Genomic DNA, 18115 nt, shown 5'->3' on the forward strand with positions numbered 1-18115 from the left:
AATCTGTGTTCTCTAGTTGTGTGTCAGTGTTACTTGGCAAACATCAAGGGCAGGGCCAGAAGAGGTAATTATGGATTTGAAGAAAACGGAATAATGTGGAACTTTCAGCATGAGAACTAGTTTGAAGATGCCAAAATTGTCCTTTACAAATAGTAATGAATAAGTCATATATATTATATTATAATTATAAATTGTCCTGGCAGACAATGACTACAAATACATAACATAACATGGTAAACACTTCATGTCCATGCGGGATGGATACATTCATCTCAGTCAGTGGAGCCTGTGACGCCACCCAGAGGATAAACAAGATAGAGCCACGTCAAGTTCATGTATTACTACAATAAACAAACGGAAAACAACCGCTTTCAAAATAAAAGCGGACATTGGTACTATAACAACAGTCTTCAAAGAAAATGGATTTATATGCGCTCATGTTGTGCATATAATGCATAAACTAATTTGCTATAAAAACAAACGGTATTTTACAACTGACACAATCGCCACAACCGTTGCAAGCTTTATTTAAAAGCGATCGGATCAGGAAACTGGATGTGTAATAGACTACTTGACAGTCGAAGCGAAGGAATTCAGATGGACAGATAAATACAACCAGGAAGTACAACGAGCAGGAAATATTATTGCCTCGGTGGAGCATTGAACGGCGAAGTGTTTAAAAAAGTTTTGAAAAGGTTTTAAACAGTAAAGTAGTGCTAGTATAAGTTAGTGATAAGTTGCACTACGGTCTGACGGCGTTGTTTCAGGCAAGATGGACACTAATCCGGTAGGTGATACAGCCTGAAGCCGATTCCGTCCTTTCTCACCGTGTTCGCGTGCACCAGGTGTATTTTTTGCTAATGCTATCAAATCAAGCAATGCCATCAAATCAAGTGGTGTTTGTTTTTTAAAAAGCGTGTCATCGGGTCTGAAAACATGTTAGAGGAGTCGTGGCATTAACTTTTAATGGCTGAAGCAGGAAGTCGGGGTTACCTGACCCAGAGCCTCAGTAAAAGCCACCACCGCGGAGACCGTGTGGTCGAAGTGGAAAAAGTTTGAGTTAACTTCAACCCCAAGGAAAAGTAATAGTAAAGATTGGGTTTTTAACTCGGTACTGCAGAGGATTTGTTGGAGTCTGTGGGCTTCGTATAAACACTGTAAAGCTTTTGTGACAGCCTTGAAGTTATACGTCCTTTCTTTCCCTACAAGTCGGCCTTGTTTCAGTGCTTCACTAGAAAGAAAATCTCAGCATCTGCATGTGTTCGACTCAAAACCTCACGCGCTCTCACAGAATGATGCAAATTCATTTGATTAGATTAGGATGTGTGCTGCGAGGATTTCATTTGCATTTACAGTTACAGTCAAACGTTTCAACAGGATAGATTGGATTTATTCCAGTCATGCGTTACAGTGGATTTCCCTGTGACATTTTTATTCTTTCATTGACTTCATTCAGAGGTGTGTTACTTGACACATGTTTTTCACATGAGTCATTTTCTATGGTAATCGAAAACATTTAGGTCTTTTCAAGTCCTCAAAAGAGTTCAGATACTTGAATAGGACACTGATCTGATGAGGTCATCGGTGCATGAACTTCAGGGTATGTTTCTACTTCTCTCCTGTGAAAGTTGATACCTGTCAGCCATTTAGCCAGCCTCACTGAATTAGTGTAGTGGATTCAGAAAAGGAGAAATAACCCGGTTCATATAGGCCTGAAAAAGCAGGTCCCACAGAAAGACATCTGATCCGAATGTTGCATTTAATGTCAGGAAAATAACAGAAGAAGACACAGTGCGGAATCAAAGCAGCCATTGTACTCAGAAGGAGTCGTATGAAGGTGCTTTCAATGGCTAATTATGACTTTGAATTGCATGTATTCACTAATTGTGCTAAAAGAAAATGAATAAAAACGATATTGAAAGGCATAAATGAAAAGTTTTCTAGAGGCCAATACTGGAAGGAGGGACAGAGACATAGGGGAAGGGTAGGCAGGCAGCAGGTGACGCATTAAAAACCTGCTCCGTTTCCTAGAGACAGCTTTATTTACACTCAGCTGCTGGTCATGGGATTTACAATTACTCCCAACACACACTAACTCAGCGCTGTGTAGAACGGTTCTGCTTTGAAGTGACACCTAGGATTGTGTGAACTAGCAGCTTGGCTTCCTGTTGAATGTAGACACAATGTAGCAGGCAATTGCTAGCAATAGGACAACAATGGTGTCACAGCCGATGGGCTGAGCCGTCATGTGCAGCAGCCAAGACTCTCAAAGCCACCGGCAGTCTGAAAACACAAGCCTGTGAGTGAAGCGTTTGAGATTGAAGTGGCGTGTTGACTCATGCCGCACCCGACATGGGTGCGTTCCATTCAAGCAGCAGGAAAAATTAATTGGAATAACAAACAATTTCAGGGTGCCATGGGTGCATACATAAGTAGTTTTATTCCTTAACTTACAGTACAAGCAATTCTCTGAGACACACAGGCACTAGACTTTGTCAGCCTGTTTGTGGAAATCTTGTATTCAACACACAAAATAATATTCTTAAAAAATTAAAAAACATTGTCTCTTCGTACTTGAACTGGAATGTTTAATTTCTTTACTGCTTTTTAAAATGTTACCAGTGTATCCATATAGTCTGATAGTTGAGGGTTAGGCTCTGAGATCGTTCTAGTACAATTTATTGAGAACCTCAAATTGTACCTCAACTTATTTCTCCACTTACTTTTCTCCACCACCAGGAGCGAGGAGAAGGAGCAGCAGCAGCAGCAGCAGCAGAGCCACAGGACAAGGTGCAGTCCTTGAGGAATCAGGTAGATGGAGTCAAAAACATCATGACGGAGAATGTGGACCGGATCCTGGCCCGAGGAGAGAGACTTGATGACCTCATGGGCAAGACAAAGGACCTGCAAGCAGGGGTCAGTCCACAGGAGTTCCTTATCATGACATGTGTTTCTTTAGTAGAGGGACTGGCAAGTTATGTAAGTTTATAAAAGAAACCAAGTTAGCAGTAACCACAACAACAGCACACAGACAATGTTCCATCTTGCTTTGTTGGCTAATTCAGCTTCAATTCAACAACCTGTCTGAGATACAAAGGCCTCACTGTAGGCTCAAGACATTCTTCATGGTAGACATGATCAGATCCAGAACCCTGAAACTATGTTAAATGGAATTCAGTAATTATTGTTGAATATGGTTACAGTTGTGCGTTCTTGGCAAAATGGCTTTTATTAAAAAAACCCACTGTTTGTCAGAGGGAACTACTTTTTGTTAGATCACTCATGATTCTAGTTTATAGCCTAAAAATAAATGTGCATTTGCTTCCTGAGTTTCGCATTTGAGCTTTAACCAGAGGAGACATTCTGACTTTTCAGCATTAATAATAAAAACAAGCAATGCATGTGGAAAAGATATAACAATTCCTGTGAACATCACCACAGTCTGTGGTTCATTTCCAGAATTGCTGTCTATGGCACAGAACAGCTCAACAGTGCTGTGCAACATATCTGGTTCTATTGAATTCAGCTGCATTTGTTGCATTCTGCACATCATTTTAATCTCCATCCTCTATCCTGCATAGCCAGTGATTTTGTATTTTTTTTTCATCAAAACATCTGGCACAATGCAGCTACTGTCTCCTTCATCTAAAGGAGGCAGACCTTCACAGTGTAAGCAAAGCTCCCTTATGCACAGGAAGCCTGTGAATGTTATTTTGAGATTCATGGCCATTATTGAAATCTGAAACTAAATACACCAGTGCAAATATGGCCCCCAGTGAGCTCATTGCTAGATTGAAATGGAGGTAAATAGTGCGTGCTGACATCATCAGCCAAATCACAAACCAAACATGAGTAGGGTTCAGTAGATGCCATGGCTCAGCTTCCAGAGGCTCACCTGGATGAATTGGGGATTTCCATCAACATTCAACTAGATGTGTTAAGGAACACAGCAGCCCCCCCCCCCTTTTAGATTGGCTTTGTAGGTTGAATATCTCTAGATTATATTGGAGTCACACCTCTCTCGTCTCTCTGCTCAGGCTCAGCATTTCAAGCAGACATCTGTGAAGGTTGCTCGCTCTTACTGGTGGAAGAACGTCAAGCTGATCGTCCTGATCATAGTCATTGTCGTCATCATCATCCTCATCATCATCCTCCTGGCCACAGGAGTCATCCCTGTCAGCGCCCCTGTGCCTCCTATAGTCAACCCCACCACCAAGCCATAAAAAAATGCACAAATGTAACATAAATATAGAGTTAAATCATTATTGCATTCCTCGTGGACAGTATAAAATCTAATGTTCAGATAAAGCAAATCACAGCTTTGTGGTGAGACCTTTACCACTTCTGGGTTCATTTCTTCTGGTTTAGGTTCTATCTTTTTTTAGCTCACATTGTAAGTGAAGAACTTTCAAGAGACTTGACATCCACATTTGAAAACTTCTTCAGGCAAATACAAATTTAGCCCTTCTGTAATTTCAATCTCTACAGTTCAAGTTTCTCACCTGTTTTATCAGGCAAGGTGAAAGTCACTTTACTGGTGGCTGGAGATGATAAATGTGGATTCCTTCACTCTACTAAATGTTTTTTTGTTTTTTTTACTGTTGTCTGTTTCTTGACAGTTTGTGTGCAGTGTTCAATCCAACATTGTTTTTGCTGTTCTAGGATGCTGAAGAAAAGGAGCAAACACAAACCTGTAACAATCTGAAATTTTTACTATAAGCCTTAATCGTGTTTTGATATAGGTTTTAAAGTGCTTTCCCTTTTTTCACAGTCTAGACAGAGAGCGTTTGATTGATTGTGCACTTGGAAATGCATGGAAAGGGTTATTTTTCCCTTGGTAGACATTTGAGGCAAGGTGCCCACTCTGTCCACAACTATAGGAAGGTTACATCACTGTGTCTCTGCAGTGGAGTCCCAGGAGTTTATCTGTGAACTGAGTCAATGATGGGAGCTACAGGGTGAAAAAGCAGCACAGCATTTTCAACCAAGTGGTTTTCATGCCCAACAAATATATGTGGCCTTTAATGGGGAAATATAAGATCGAAGTGTCAGGATTAGCTGTTACAAGTCTGTTGTATAATGGATATCAGTCTCTTCAATCCAAACAGGTAAGAGACATCATTTTCAGATCCTCTGGCTCCCTCTGCAGGGCCCATGTCTGCCAACACCCCAAAACCAACTTTAAACTATTTATTTATGAGTATGTGCAACACCCATAAACCAAGCTGCAGTTCTTTAGAATGTATTTATTTGATGCCTTATGTAATGAGTTTCTTTCTTTTTTTTTAGCCAGAAAGAATCGATAGAAGCTATAAAAGTTGACAATCTAGACTTTATTAATCCTACAGCATTATTTTAAAATAATTTTCTTTGAAGTATACACAAGGCTGTTTCTCCCTTCTAATTTGTTCTTGTAGTGCAGTACTGTGCTCCAAATAGTCTGCTTATTAACACCTATTTGATCAAGTGCATGTACACATACCAGTAATAGTACCAGTGATACCAGAAACCTGCTCAGCTGGCCTGTAATGGTGGTGAATGTTTGATTAAGTAAAATCTCTTGTGTTGATAACCAGTGTGTATAATGGTTTCAAAGGTCTGATACTGAATAAATAGTCATTACTTCAGCTGTGTTGTGGCAATTTCTCTTACTTAATTTGTCTAAACACCAACTGAGACTGACAGCGAATCCAATACTGATCGGTCTTAGGAGTTTAGAAATTGTTTATTAAATAAACATCAGTTTATGCATTTATTCCTATAATAACCGATTATGTACAAGCCTTGTTAAACCAGAAAAATGAATTTCAACACAATAGGCAGGAATTAATTATGCTTTATCAAATATGTAGCATAAAATATTTACATTCGTAGAGATGGCATCGAACACGTTCACAATCTGTTTGGATTGTTTTTTGTGCGGCTGACTGCCACACAATGTGAAGGTGCAATAATAATTGTTGACCCCCTTTCTGGTCAGGTCGTAGAATGGTTTGGTCAGGCTTCACACCTGAACATTGCAAGGGTATTTTTTTGCAAAGTGTTCACCCACTATCTTGTAGCATGGCGGCTGGGTGTGAACAGCTCTTCTCAGGTCCACCTACAAATTCTCATTTGGACTTTGAATTGGGCTTTGACCCACCCACGTTTATTGGAAGAAGCATCATTTTTGGTAATGTTGATAAAAGCTGTAATTATAGTTAAGTCCCTAATGAGTTCTAAAGAAACGGCAAGATAAAAATGATTTCATAGTGGTCTGGTAAAAATTATATACTGGATGCATTCATTTATCAGCCAACTTGATGACCTCACAATCAGAAGGAATGACATCACAAATATGCTGCTTATAAACTAGACTCAATAACTCACTAATTACTGTACACAATGAGGAGGTTACTTTAATTGTATTATTCTAAGGAATGTTTCAGCTGCAATTTTTACCTTTTGTCTTTATTGTAAATCTACATATCAAAGCAGTTTCTAACTTTTGAATTTTAAGACAGACAAAACTGGACAAACCCACATTTTCAGTTCTTTTCAGCCTCTTTCAGCCACATTGTAAGACGTAGCCAAGCTGTTACAGTTGCAGGGTAGACATTATGACAGCACATAGTAGATGGGTTTAATGTGTGTAGTGGCTCAGTGAGTGGCACTGACTCCTCACAGATGGTGCCTGAGCTTGAACATGCACGATGAATAAATCTACACCTAACATTCAGTCATGGTGGAAGGTAATGTTCCAAAAACTGGTTGAACTTTTTTCTGACCTTTCCTTCAGCTGCTTCAGCTGAACCATATTTGAACAACATCTGGTGTGAAGTTCTCTTGAAGTCCTTCCACAGCATCTCTACTTGGCTATGGTTGAAGCTTTGAAGCTAAACTGTGTATTTTTGTCTCAAAGCCATTCTGGCCTTGGTGTTCTGGAGTGTTACCAAGGTTTTGTATTTTTCAAAGAATGTCATATTTTGAGTCTTTTATTGGTATTTCACCTTTCTGCTTAATTATCACGTACTTCACTTGGAGAAACACTCTCAATTTGTCATGTAATAAGTAGAGACAACCACCCGTCCACTATGGTTCTATACAGATGCTAAATTACTTACTTAAGTACTTCTCGAGTTCAAAACATTTTTGTAAAACTGTAGGCAAACACTTTTAATATTTAAAATAGCTGCATTCATGTATAGAGGCACGATTTGTATTCATTCAAATGAAAAGCACATGATTATAGCTACATCTTAAAAGGTCAGGGAATTTTACAAACTCATTAGTCCCAACAAAACACTTACTTCTGTAATTAGTTCATTTCTCTACAGGCCTCAGTCTCAAGGTGTAAAATAGGTCATGAAATTCAAATTTGTATGCTTAAAGACAACTTTTTTATAGCAGGTGAATGTCATTTTACTTTTATCTTCTCTGTTTAATGAGAAGTATGAATTATCCTACTTCCTAATTCAAATAGCTCTTTTACTGTTAAATTTGCATGTGTGACCTATTTCAACTTTGAGTCTCTGTCTGTTTTCATCCTCCTTTTACATCCTTTAATGAAGATGATGCAAGTGCCCACAGCCCGTCTTTATCTCTCACTTATGATTAGAGCTTTTTTATAAACACAGGCAGATGTGAGGTTGGAATGATTGTTTTAGTAACTCATGAACATACATTCATAAACTATGTTACTGTGTGAGTGAATCAAGGCTTTTACACGAGAGTACCATTATTTACATAGACCAGCCAGAAGTGATCTGCAATAATATTTGATATTATTAAAAGAAATAAATTTGTTTTATTTCATTGAGAGAATAGTTGAACTGTTGCACTATGGATTAAAGATGCTTTCTCATTCAGTTATTACATCATGGTTATGAGGTCACTCACAATTACATGTTCACACAAAACTTAAATCTTATTTGAGATAATGGTTCTGAACAGCTTGCTAAAGTGTAGGTCACAGAATCCCTAAAAAAAAGTACCATTAAGGGCAGTTAGGTCAGTGGAATCCATGCAATCCTTCTGGTGACATCACGATCACATACAGTATTTTTAAAGGGTGGAGAGCTTTCTCTGAAGACTTTGCACAGTTTATAAATTGACAACACCCTTAACAATATAGCACACAACAGCACACAGTACATGAGGCGTCAGAACATAGCAAATAGAAAAGTCAGAAACTGGTAGAGCATCAGAACAAAAAGTAAAAAGGACTCTGGGTACGAACTTGACCTCAGCAATACCATTCCTCCAGACTGTTGCAAGAAGAAACTAAGAGAATAGTCATGAGTGCTGCATTCAGATTCCCTAATGAATTCAAGATGAGAGAAATTTAACAAAAAAAATGTGTACTAAAGCAAATTATTAAGATAATTTTATTTATAATAATCAATCATGACAATTGTATGTGAAATTCAGCCATCAAAGGGCAACTCTGCATTAATAAATTAAAACTTATTGTAATTACCTCCACAAGACAAACATTTTGCAAAATGTAGATTTAATGCATTCACACACAACTGGCTGGTCACATGCTAATTTCTTGGATATTGTTAACTTTTCAAGAATTATGCAAATGCAACTCTAACTTTTGTCAACAGCTGCAAGCTGGCAGAAATAAAAAATCACAGGTGGAGGAGCTTGTGGTGTGCGGATCAAATAAAAAGAAACCAAAGACTTTTTTTTCGTTTGTTTCTTTACTAAAAGTGAAGCCTTTATGAATAATTTCATCTCTAAATGCACAAGAGGCAACACACATGGTAGGTGAAATAGCACCTTGGACTGTTTTTATAGTTACTATATTAACATCAGCTGGAATGAGAATTTAGAGAAACTTCTATAGTTCAGTTTGGCAACGTCAAATTCTCATAACCCTATAGTCTGAGTCTTGTGTAAGGTGTTTTAAATTATATGAGCAAACACACACACTTTGTACCTAAAATTCAAAAACTTGTGCGTCTTTGCATTTAAATTTGCCACTTTAGTCACATTTGTAACATGCAAGAACTAAAGACAAAACATCCAATTAATAAATGTATGTTGTTTCAAAGCAATAGAGGTGTCATGAGACAACAAGTCAATGATGGCAGGACAAACCATCAGTCAGACAGTCGTCTCTGATCCTTCACACTAAACCAGGATTTGTGTGAGTCAGGGACTGTGAGGAGAGGAGTGATGCAGGAGAGCTTGGTGGTGATTTTTGTATTTACCTCCGGTTCTGGTTCACCCATGTTTAGTTTCCGCTTGTGACCCAGTCATGTGACTCCATCCGCTGCAGCCCATTTGTCATTAGCCTCTCTATTTAACCTCCAGCTCTCCCTCACTCATTTGCCAGATTGTTGCGGTTTCACACCACCTTCCAGCGTTTCATTCTTGATCATGCCTTGTGTTTGACCTAGTGCCTGTCCAGTCCCTGCTGTACCTTTGCCGAGCTGATTTTGCTGCCACTGCCTGCTACTTACCTGAGTCTGGCTGCTCCTTGTCTGTCCGTCGCCTGACACTTACCTGCGTGTGACCATCGCCTGTATCTTGGACCTTGCCTCTTCTCTTCTCCTCCTCTTCCTCTCGTCTTGGAGCCGAGCGCTGACAGAGGTGGAGGAGGTAAATGGTGATAATGCCGGAGAGCTTCCGAACTGGTGGAACTGGGGAAGACTGATGATCAGCCGTTGGAAGCTAAGCTGTCAAAGTGGGGAAGCAAAAGTGTCATAAGGTGAATGGACGGAGAATTTGGCATAAACACTGAATTCCCTCTGAAAACAGGAAACGTTATATAACTATCTATAAATATACCCATATACTGTAGGTGGAGGTGGTCAGGAAAAAATTGTACTCTTTACATCCTGATTGTGTTTTATGGGGCTATTTTTAGAACGGCATTTCCTCTGCTTTCCTAGCATGAATGAAGTGAGTGGGTGCACACTGCTCTCGTTGGGTGTTTGTACTGTGTAACATCAGCCCCAACCTCCAAGCACAGGTTTACGCAGTGAGAATGTGTCATGGCGGCGCTCATGCTGCATTGTGTATCAAAGTAAGCGGTTACAGGTCATACTGTCCTGTATGTGGTCACATAATGAATCTACACATAATCTAATCTTACAGCACAATCCGTAGCAGAACATGTAACGTGCAAACCAAACGCCACACTACTAGCAACGTTTTTTTGTTTTTAAGTAGGCCATAGCTACAGTTCACATTCAGAGCAGGACAACATATTGTTGTTGCTGTTGGTTCTCTCATTATTATACTCTGGTATTTCCTGGTTTACCAATATGAAAATGTTATGTGATTTTTCTTTTTTTTTACTAAAAATTTATTTGACTTGATTACGGTTATGGTTTTTTCTTGTATTGTTAATACTGCTGCTGTCCATTCCATACTGTTCCTCATCTATACTGTTGTTCTATTTATTGTCTCCTAGCTGCTGTAGACAAAAGAATTTCCCCATTGTGGGATGAATAAAGTCTATCTTATCTTGTAATTCAAGAAAGAATAGGTTAAATGCATCTGTAGCCTATGATAATCTAAAAACAATAAATATAATTTCTCTCCATTTCCAGCAGACATCCCTCTGAATGAGCAAGCTTTTATAATTGTGCAGTACCAGACATTACTAGCAGAGCCAGTTGAAACACTGAAACGCCACAAGATGGAGATGGAGGGCCCGACTGGGCTCAAGGAAATGAATCTAACCTGAATACTGCAAGGGGATCCCAAGAGCTTCCTAGCTTGTTTGAGTAATTATCAGAAAAGGGAAATGCTGTATTGGCTTCACCTTGAAATAAACGTGGATGTTTGTTTTGTGTTTGATTTCTGTGAAGAATGCGGAAGGAGACGTCACTCTAGTGGGCCCAGCTGGTGAGGGCCGCTGCCAGCATACCTTCCCTGTGCAAACATCTGTCTGGCAGTGCAGTTAGATGAAACACTACTGTATCAGACTAAAATGGCTCCAACATTCTCACTGCTGTTGACCCATCAACCCATGTGTCTGTGTTCAACCAGTGGGAATGTGCTGTTTTGTCAACAAGTGACTAAACTATTAAAGTTTCATGCTGGAATAAACAACAGCCTCTTATACCGAGAGAGGGAAAGAGACTGTTGTGGTCATGCGGATGTAGGTCTGTCATCCATGGATCGGTGTTGGCAATGACGTGAAGGGAGGGAGGTCAGAAGGATGAATATGGCCTTTGTACTCATGAGGCTTTTCCCAGAATACGTCATTTGCTGACTGTTAACCCTACAGGCTCTGACGTGACAAAATCTCATTTTATATAAAAATCTATATTATACAATCATAAGAGAATGTGAATAAATTGTTTGTAATTTTCTCAGATCTTTCTTCGGATCTAACCATTATACTATGGCCAAAGGTTTTAATATTTTCAAATGGGGTTTTATTCTTTTTTAAAAAATCTTTAGAGAAGGGTTTTGTGTTTATTCAAATGAAAAGCACAACATAGCAGCTACATGGAGAAATGAATTTTCTATCTTTGCCACAACAAAATAATTATGTTTACTTCTGTAATTATGTTCATTTCCCTACAGTGCTCCATCTCAAGGCATCTAAAGCTGATGTTATGATAAAATAATCTGTGGGTAAGACAATAACTGACTGTATATGTAAGTGGGGGGTTCAGACATTCTCTCCCTCAGTTGCTGAACATGTTTTCATACAGCCTCTAGAAAGTCACTTTAAATGTAATGTTCTGCTCTCTGGTTAATAAGAAGTATTAATTATTCTGGGACCTGTCTCAACTTTGAGTGTCTGTCTGTCTTCATCCTTGTTCATCCTTTGATTAAAACAACTTGTGACGCAAATGCCCACAGTCCCGTCTTCATCTCTCAGTTATGATTAGAGCATTTCCATAAACAGAGGCAGATTTGAGGTTGGAATGATTACGTTAACTCATAAACATGACACATGGCCGGCGGAAAGAATTTTAAGTGTGAGTGATTGAGCTGATTTCATCTAATAAACTTGTTTATTCTTCTTATAAGTGGGGCAGGAGTTCACACAGCATGTGTTTGTGTTGTTCAGCACAGCTGATGTACTGGAACAGGAGAGCAAACTTTTGCAACTTTCCTGTTTCAGAAGAAAAACCCCATAGAGGCTGTGGTGTCATCATGGCACAATTGATGTCATGGCACACTTCCTCCTTTTTCCACAGTTTGCTGTTTAGTCCGATCCTTTCCCACAATGGTCCATTCATCATTCTTAACCTTGTCGATGTACATGTAGACTGGGACCTGTCATCTACCAAGACAAACCTTCCACCATTGCTGCTCACTGGTTCTACAGTAAGGGCTCACCAAGCTCGCTCACCTGCTCTGTGACCCCTCCCCCACTCACTCCAGCCACGCCCCTTGCCTCGGTACACTCCCATTTCCTGCTTTCCCTGTCAACCTACGACCTGTTCGACTTACACCTGTTTACATCCCTCAGTCTTCTGCAATTCTCACTGTTATGTCCTTCATTATATTTCATGTCAAATCCTTCATTTTAATGTGGAACTATGGCATAAATCAGAACCAGGACATTGTTTCTGGGAGATTCTGCCTTTGTGGCAGTTAGCTCCATGTAATTCCTACAGCCCCTCTGCTCATATCACTGTCACCCATGCTATAAGAGGGTGGGTCCACTGTCCCTGAAAATTTTGCACAGCCCATAAGTTGACAACACCCTTTGCAAGCCACAGAGCACACAGTGTTCTGTTGTCTGTTAGAAATGTAGAATCAGAGAGGGGGGAGAAATTGGCAGAACCTCAGAATAGGGACTAGGGAGGACTCTGGGTATGAACATGACCTAGGCAGTAATATCGCTAAGAGTGATATAGTGGTAGTGATGCATTCAAATGCCCTTTGAAAATCTAAAATTGTTTTTGGAAAAAAAGAAATTGTCTAGTAAAGCAAATGTATAATGACATTACAGCATTAAGGCTGAATGAAGAAGGATTTTTCAAGCAATTTATGCTGCCACCCAGAAAACATTTCCAAACAGATACAGTAGCCTATTACATCCACATGGCTCCGTAGTATATCTGAGTGGGTGCGAAATAATGCAGCAAAGAGCGATTTTTGTAAAACTAGAGCAACTGATCTGCTCGTCTTTAATTTGTATGCTGTCGTAGGTATCGAAATAACTTTGAATCTGACTTTGAATCGACAAATTAGTTCGTGTAATAGTCACGTGATAGTTTCTCGTAAATTGTAAATTTCCCGGCAAAGCCGTGAACGCATCACAGGCAAAAAAAAGAAAAAAGCAGCGTCACAGCGGTAAGCGCTGGGACAGCTGCAGGTTGACAGAAGTGAAAGTGGCAGAGAATAAGAGCGAGCGGAAAGTCTAACCGAAGAGAAACCCGCGAAGGTTACGCACGCGCCCTTTCCGTGCGTAAAGCAGATCGATAGTCAGGTTTATAAACGCACAGTCGCAGTGTTTCCTGCTTTCAAACGCTCACTCGAGTCGCGCCTTGGACACACGGTGACGGGATCGACGCGCGAGCCGAACGCGACGGACGCAGACATGGTGAGTGAACGTTTAAAGCGCCTGCGGCTTCGGCGGCAGTTTAGAAAGTGTCGACTGCGACGAGAAGGCACAGAAAAGGAACGGACAACTTTTGAAAAGTTTCTTCTGGTAATGCCCCACGAGGTTAGAAAGGAGGTCAGTGGGCTCTGGACCTGCTGCCACTGCCTTCTGTTTTAAATGATTAACACTAGTTGAACAAGTAGGAGTAATTTCATGTAAGACATGTGGTTTTGTTTGCATTAAATTAAAGCAACCCGTTTTGTGACGATAGTTACGTGTATAACGACAGCATGGGTCACGTCCCAATACCTTCACACGTTCTCTCCTTCACACTGAATAAACTCTAGCTCTAGCTGTCCCAGTTGTCACCAAACCGCACTAGCCTCCACTCTTTAAATGAGATGGGTGTCGTGCTACTGTACACTGTAATGGACATGATGGTATAAGCTCAAGAACTTTCCCTGAAGAATACCAGGTACAGGCATGCAGGCAGGCATGAGTGAGGGAGGGAGAGAAGGAAGGAAGCAAGGAGGCGAACTGGAATGGGCAGCAGTTCCTGTGTTAAGGCACACAGCCAGCTGACTGTTGTTCATGTAGTAAAGCCTGTGTCTGGTGCATCCACACATTTAATTTCACCAGCTGATGGTTAAAAGAAGAAAGTACAGCATTAAATGTAATGTGACCTTGGAACATCATCTTGGTCAAAGAGTAAAGGATCAAATCAAGATGCTGAGCATGTGCTTGTTTTGTTCTATCTGTCGGTTTCCTCTTCCTGTTAACATTTGAGGTGCTGGCTTCCTCTCATGGTCCAGAGGGCAAAGTTGAAAGAGAAAGCTGCCAGGAGATTGAACACCGAGGTCACACTCTGTCCTTCACAGGCTCTTCATTTTTCTGTAGTTCATGCAGGGTGTAGCTTCTTTACTAAGTGGGAGCTGCTAAACAGATGCTAAAATATATCTTGATCTAAGAAAACCAGTTTTGCTTGTTTTTCGTTTTTTTTTTTTTTTGCTTGTTTTACTTGCTTGCACTTTATTTCAGTTGGAGTCCTAGTAGTGCTATGGTACATGTAGTGTTGTGTGCACAAGACTGTGCTCTGTTTATGTAACAGCAAACCAGTCTTATCTGTATCAGGTGCACATACAGGTGTGGCATTAGACACAGTCAACAGTGTGACACTGCTAAAGATCTGCTGCAAAACTTTAAGAAGATCTATAATAGAATTCCCCAAATGACTTCATTTTGCTCTGATCCTTTATACATTAAATTGGCTCCATTGTGTCCACTTTTAAAATATTTAATTTGTTGTTATTTACACTATTAAATTATACAATTTAGGTGAAAGGGCTTTCATTCAAATATATAGAAAATTGTCATTGTGCAAACAAACTGGCATTTAAGAGGTTCATTAAAAATGGAATTCATATTAAGGTTAAAAGTACCAATGCTAATTTAAACCTTTGTCCGTTGACCAAATCAAAGGGTAGTGAATTTTAACAAAGCCAGAAGGTTCAGTGTATTAAGATTTTATTACTGAGCAGTGACATGACTTTTGACTAGTGAACAAACATGCTTTGTTCAGGAAGATAATGTAACTGATATACTGACTTTGCTTGCCAACAAAATATGTTTTTTTTATTATTATTAACTCTGCCATCATCTAGGAGCATGTTTTCCAAGCAGGGGGTCCTCGGTTGCATTTTAGCTTATTCTAGAAGCTCTTTATGTTTGATAGAATCATACATGGGTATGTGTAGACTGCACTGTCCGTGCTTGGTTTTTATCATAACCCATTCCAACTGAAACTAACTCATATGCAGCACTTTCTTGTGTTCCTGGGAACCTCTCCCCAGAAACCCATAGCTGTCTATTTGTAACAACAAATTACTGTTTAGTTCACTCTTAGAAAGTCAATAATTTGCAAGTCCTTTGATTCTTGGGAAAACCCAGAAGGACTTAGATGGATCAACATTGTTTTTCACCCTATAAACATGTGTGTACTGATTGGACAGGAGAATGGGAAGAGCCGCCTGGAGCAAACCCAAGACGAGGTGGAGGAGGTGAAGGTGATCATGATGAACAACCTAGAGAAGGTTGATGAGAGATCCGACAAACTAATGGATCTGGAGAACAGGGCTGATCAGCTGCTGGAAACGGTAAACTGTGGCAAGGCATAAGATAAACTCTCAAAATATTAGTGTCATATTTGAACCATGTAGAATAGATGAATTAACTAGCACACACACGTATTTAGGGATTGAAAGTAAATCAAGATCTATAAATATACCTTAGGTGGAGGTTGGCACAAACAAATGTACCATTTACATCCTGATTGTGTTTTATGGGGCTATTTTTAGAACGGTATTTCCTCTGCTTTCCTAACATGAATGAAGTGAGTGGGCATGACGTTTTACTGCATTGGTTTATTGTGGCTGCTCTTTTTCTCTCACAGCAGCATCTTACCTGCCCAACATGGGTTTATGCAGTTGTAATCATGGCTGTGGTTATAACTTGAGCTGCCCTCATGCTGCTTTTTATACTGTATCAGTATAAGCAGTTACACATCAGTGGGAGCAAAGGAGCTGGATTCATGGACAGTATGTGGTAACATGATGAGTCTGTGCTAATCTTCACTCCTGGTTATAATATCTGTCTGTCATTCATACTGCTTCACCACTCTGCCCCTTACACACAGAAATGCATAAGGCAACAATAATATGACACTTAACCATAATATTATGTATTATATTATTACGTATGTTGTTTTTTTTAGTTTTTCTAATTTTTTTCAAATTCTACCCCATAGTAATTAGCTTGTTTTTGTTTTCAACATTGTGTTGAAAAAGCAGGCCAGTGGGGCAATATGGGAATCTTGTGACCTGCAAGTTAACCCCCAGGTGCAATAAAGCATGTAGTCATGTGTGAGAGCATTTACTTCTTAGAAAAACTTTAGCTGGATTTCTGCTGTCTTACATTTAACAGTTGAGTTGTAATAATATGATAAAATATATATTTATTTTATTTTATTTTTCCCAACAGAGTAAACATTTTGAAAAAACCACAATCCAGGTGAAGAATAAGCAAAGATGGGAGAATAAGAAGATGAAAGTGATTTTTATTATCGTCGGCGTCGTAGCTGCAGTCCTCGTTATTGGAGTTATCATCTATTTCTCATTGTCATCATCAGAGTAGCTGCTTTGCTTGTAAAAAGATATAATGATATAATACACATATATGTTGGGACTGTGAAGTGGCTGAAAAAAGACCAGCAAAAGAGGAGTCCATGCTGTAGGTCTAACTGTGATGTGGTTGAGGTATTTATGGGGCAATACTCTTTATTAGTGTAAGTATTCAGTTCATATGGTACCGTTTCCTCAGCTGCTTCTTCTCTTATTCATTCACTTTCAGTAGCTTTTGTCTCTGTTTGGACACTAATGAATGCCTACGTGGTCTATAAAGGAAAATTACTTCGATTTTTTTTAACGTTCATGTTTGTATACTGCTACTGTTGAACTGTTTGCTTGTACATGTTGTGATTCACAAGTGAGTGAGTGCCACTTAAGGAGAGCTGCCATCAGTGGTCGACGCAGTCATGTATCACTGCACATTTGCACACTGAAAATGCGACACATTCAAATGTGTTTGGGGACGAGTAAATCGTTTTGTTTAATCTACATACTAAGTTTCGCTATCCTAATTCATTGGTGTTTTAACAATACTTAAACTTTTTCGTAATTTATTAGTTTGTATGGCTCCTAATTATATCACGATCCTTAGCAGAGCAGATAAGTTGGTCATGTTTCTTCAGCCTGTAGCCATTGATTGCCATTCAGGTATGTTATAAATGGTCCTTTAAATACATGGGAAATATTTTGTTCTGGAATTGTAAGTAGAAAACAATTTTTCTGCGCAATGGTTTACTCTGCAGTTTCAGTGTTGTATATTATGACCTCTGGTGGCCAGTGTTTGTACTTCAGGTAAATATGTATTTAAAAGCATAGAATGCAATGTATGCTGCTTTGAAACTACTCTGTTCTGTCCAACCATTTAATATGAAATTAAACTATTTATTAAGCAGGGACAAATATTGGTTATTAACATAAGATGTGAGGTCCTCACATCTATACATTGTTTAGGAATTTTGCAGGTTGCTAGCAATCTTTAGACAATATAAGCATCATCAGAGGAGTCAATTGTAGTTAATGAATGTATCAATGCTGTACAGTGCCATTTAATAAAGGAACTTTGAGAAGGATAAGTTCCAGTGTGGAACACAGGCCTGTTGTGTTTTTCACATTTTAAAGCACTACATGTTTACCTGTTATTTTAAATTATAAAACAAAAACTATCTAGATATTTCTAGCTGTTTCATTTAATAACCATGTTTACAAATAAAATGTTATGCTTTAATCATTTGCAACTAGTTGGTTGTAGACCAGAAGTACTGACGGTACTTCAGCATTGATGTATCAATCAAAATAGGAATAGTTTACATATTTGCCAAAAGGAACGTGGAAAAAAAATTATTGTAGTGTAAATCATTGATTGATTATTGGCCTCCATGTGTGGCTTTTGTTAAAACCAATATATTATTATTAATATTATATA

At 39.2% G+C, this 18115-nt stretch overlaps 2 protein-coding genes across 2 annotated transcripts; both read left to right on the forward strand.

Moving 5' to 3' along the window:
- Positions 1–518: 518 nt before the first annotated feature.
- On the forward strand, positions 519–5627 carry vamp8 (vesicle-associated membrane protein 8 (endobrevin)). The gene is made up of 3 exons (XM_029163659.3): positions 519–787; positions 2740–2916; positions 4038–5627. The coding sequence occupies exons 1-3, from the start codon at positions 773–775 to the stop codon at positions 4221–4223; spliced, it is 378 nt and encodes a 125-aa protein (XP_029019492.1). The 5' UTR covers positions 519–772; the 3' UTR covers positions 4224–5627.
- A 7603-nt stretch (positions 5628–13230) lies between these two features.
- vamp5 (vesicle-associated membrane protein 5) lies at positions 13231–17784 on the forward strand. The gene is made up of 3 exons (XM_029163794.2): positions 13231–13510; positions 15520–15663; positions 16547–17784. The coding sequence occupies exons 1-3, from the start codon at positions 13508–13510 to the stop codon at positions 16697–16699; spliced, it is 300 nt and encodes a 99-aa protein (XP_029019627.1). The 5' UTR covers positions 13231–13507; the 3' UTR covers positions 16700–17784.
- Positions 17785–18115: the final 331 nt, after the last annotated feature.

The sequence above is a fragment of the Betta splendens genome, chromosome 9 (assembly GCF_900634795.4).
Source record: "Betta splendens chromosome 9, fBetSpl5.4, whole genome shotgun sequence".
In the NCBI taxonomy this organism is placed as follows: domain Eukaryota; kingdom Metazoa; phylum Chordata; class Actinopteri; order Anabantiformes; family Osphronemidae; genus Betta; species Betta splendens.

Excerpts from the sequence above, each read along its gene's own strand:
- vamp5 (XM_029163794.2), top strand. Across the intron at positions 15,664-16,546 it reads CTGATCAGCTGCTGGAAACG|AGTAAACATTTTGAAAAAAC; the intron begins GTAAACTGTGGC and ends TTTTCCCAACAG.
- vamp8 (XM_029163659.3), top strand. Across the intron at positions 2,917-4,037 it reads CAAAGGACCTGCAAGCAGGG|GCTCAGCATTTCAAGCAGAC; the intron begins GTCAGTCCACAG and ends CTCTCTGCTCAG.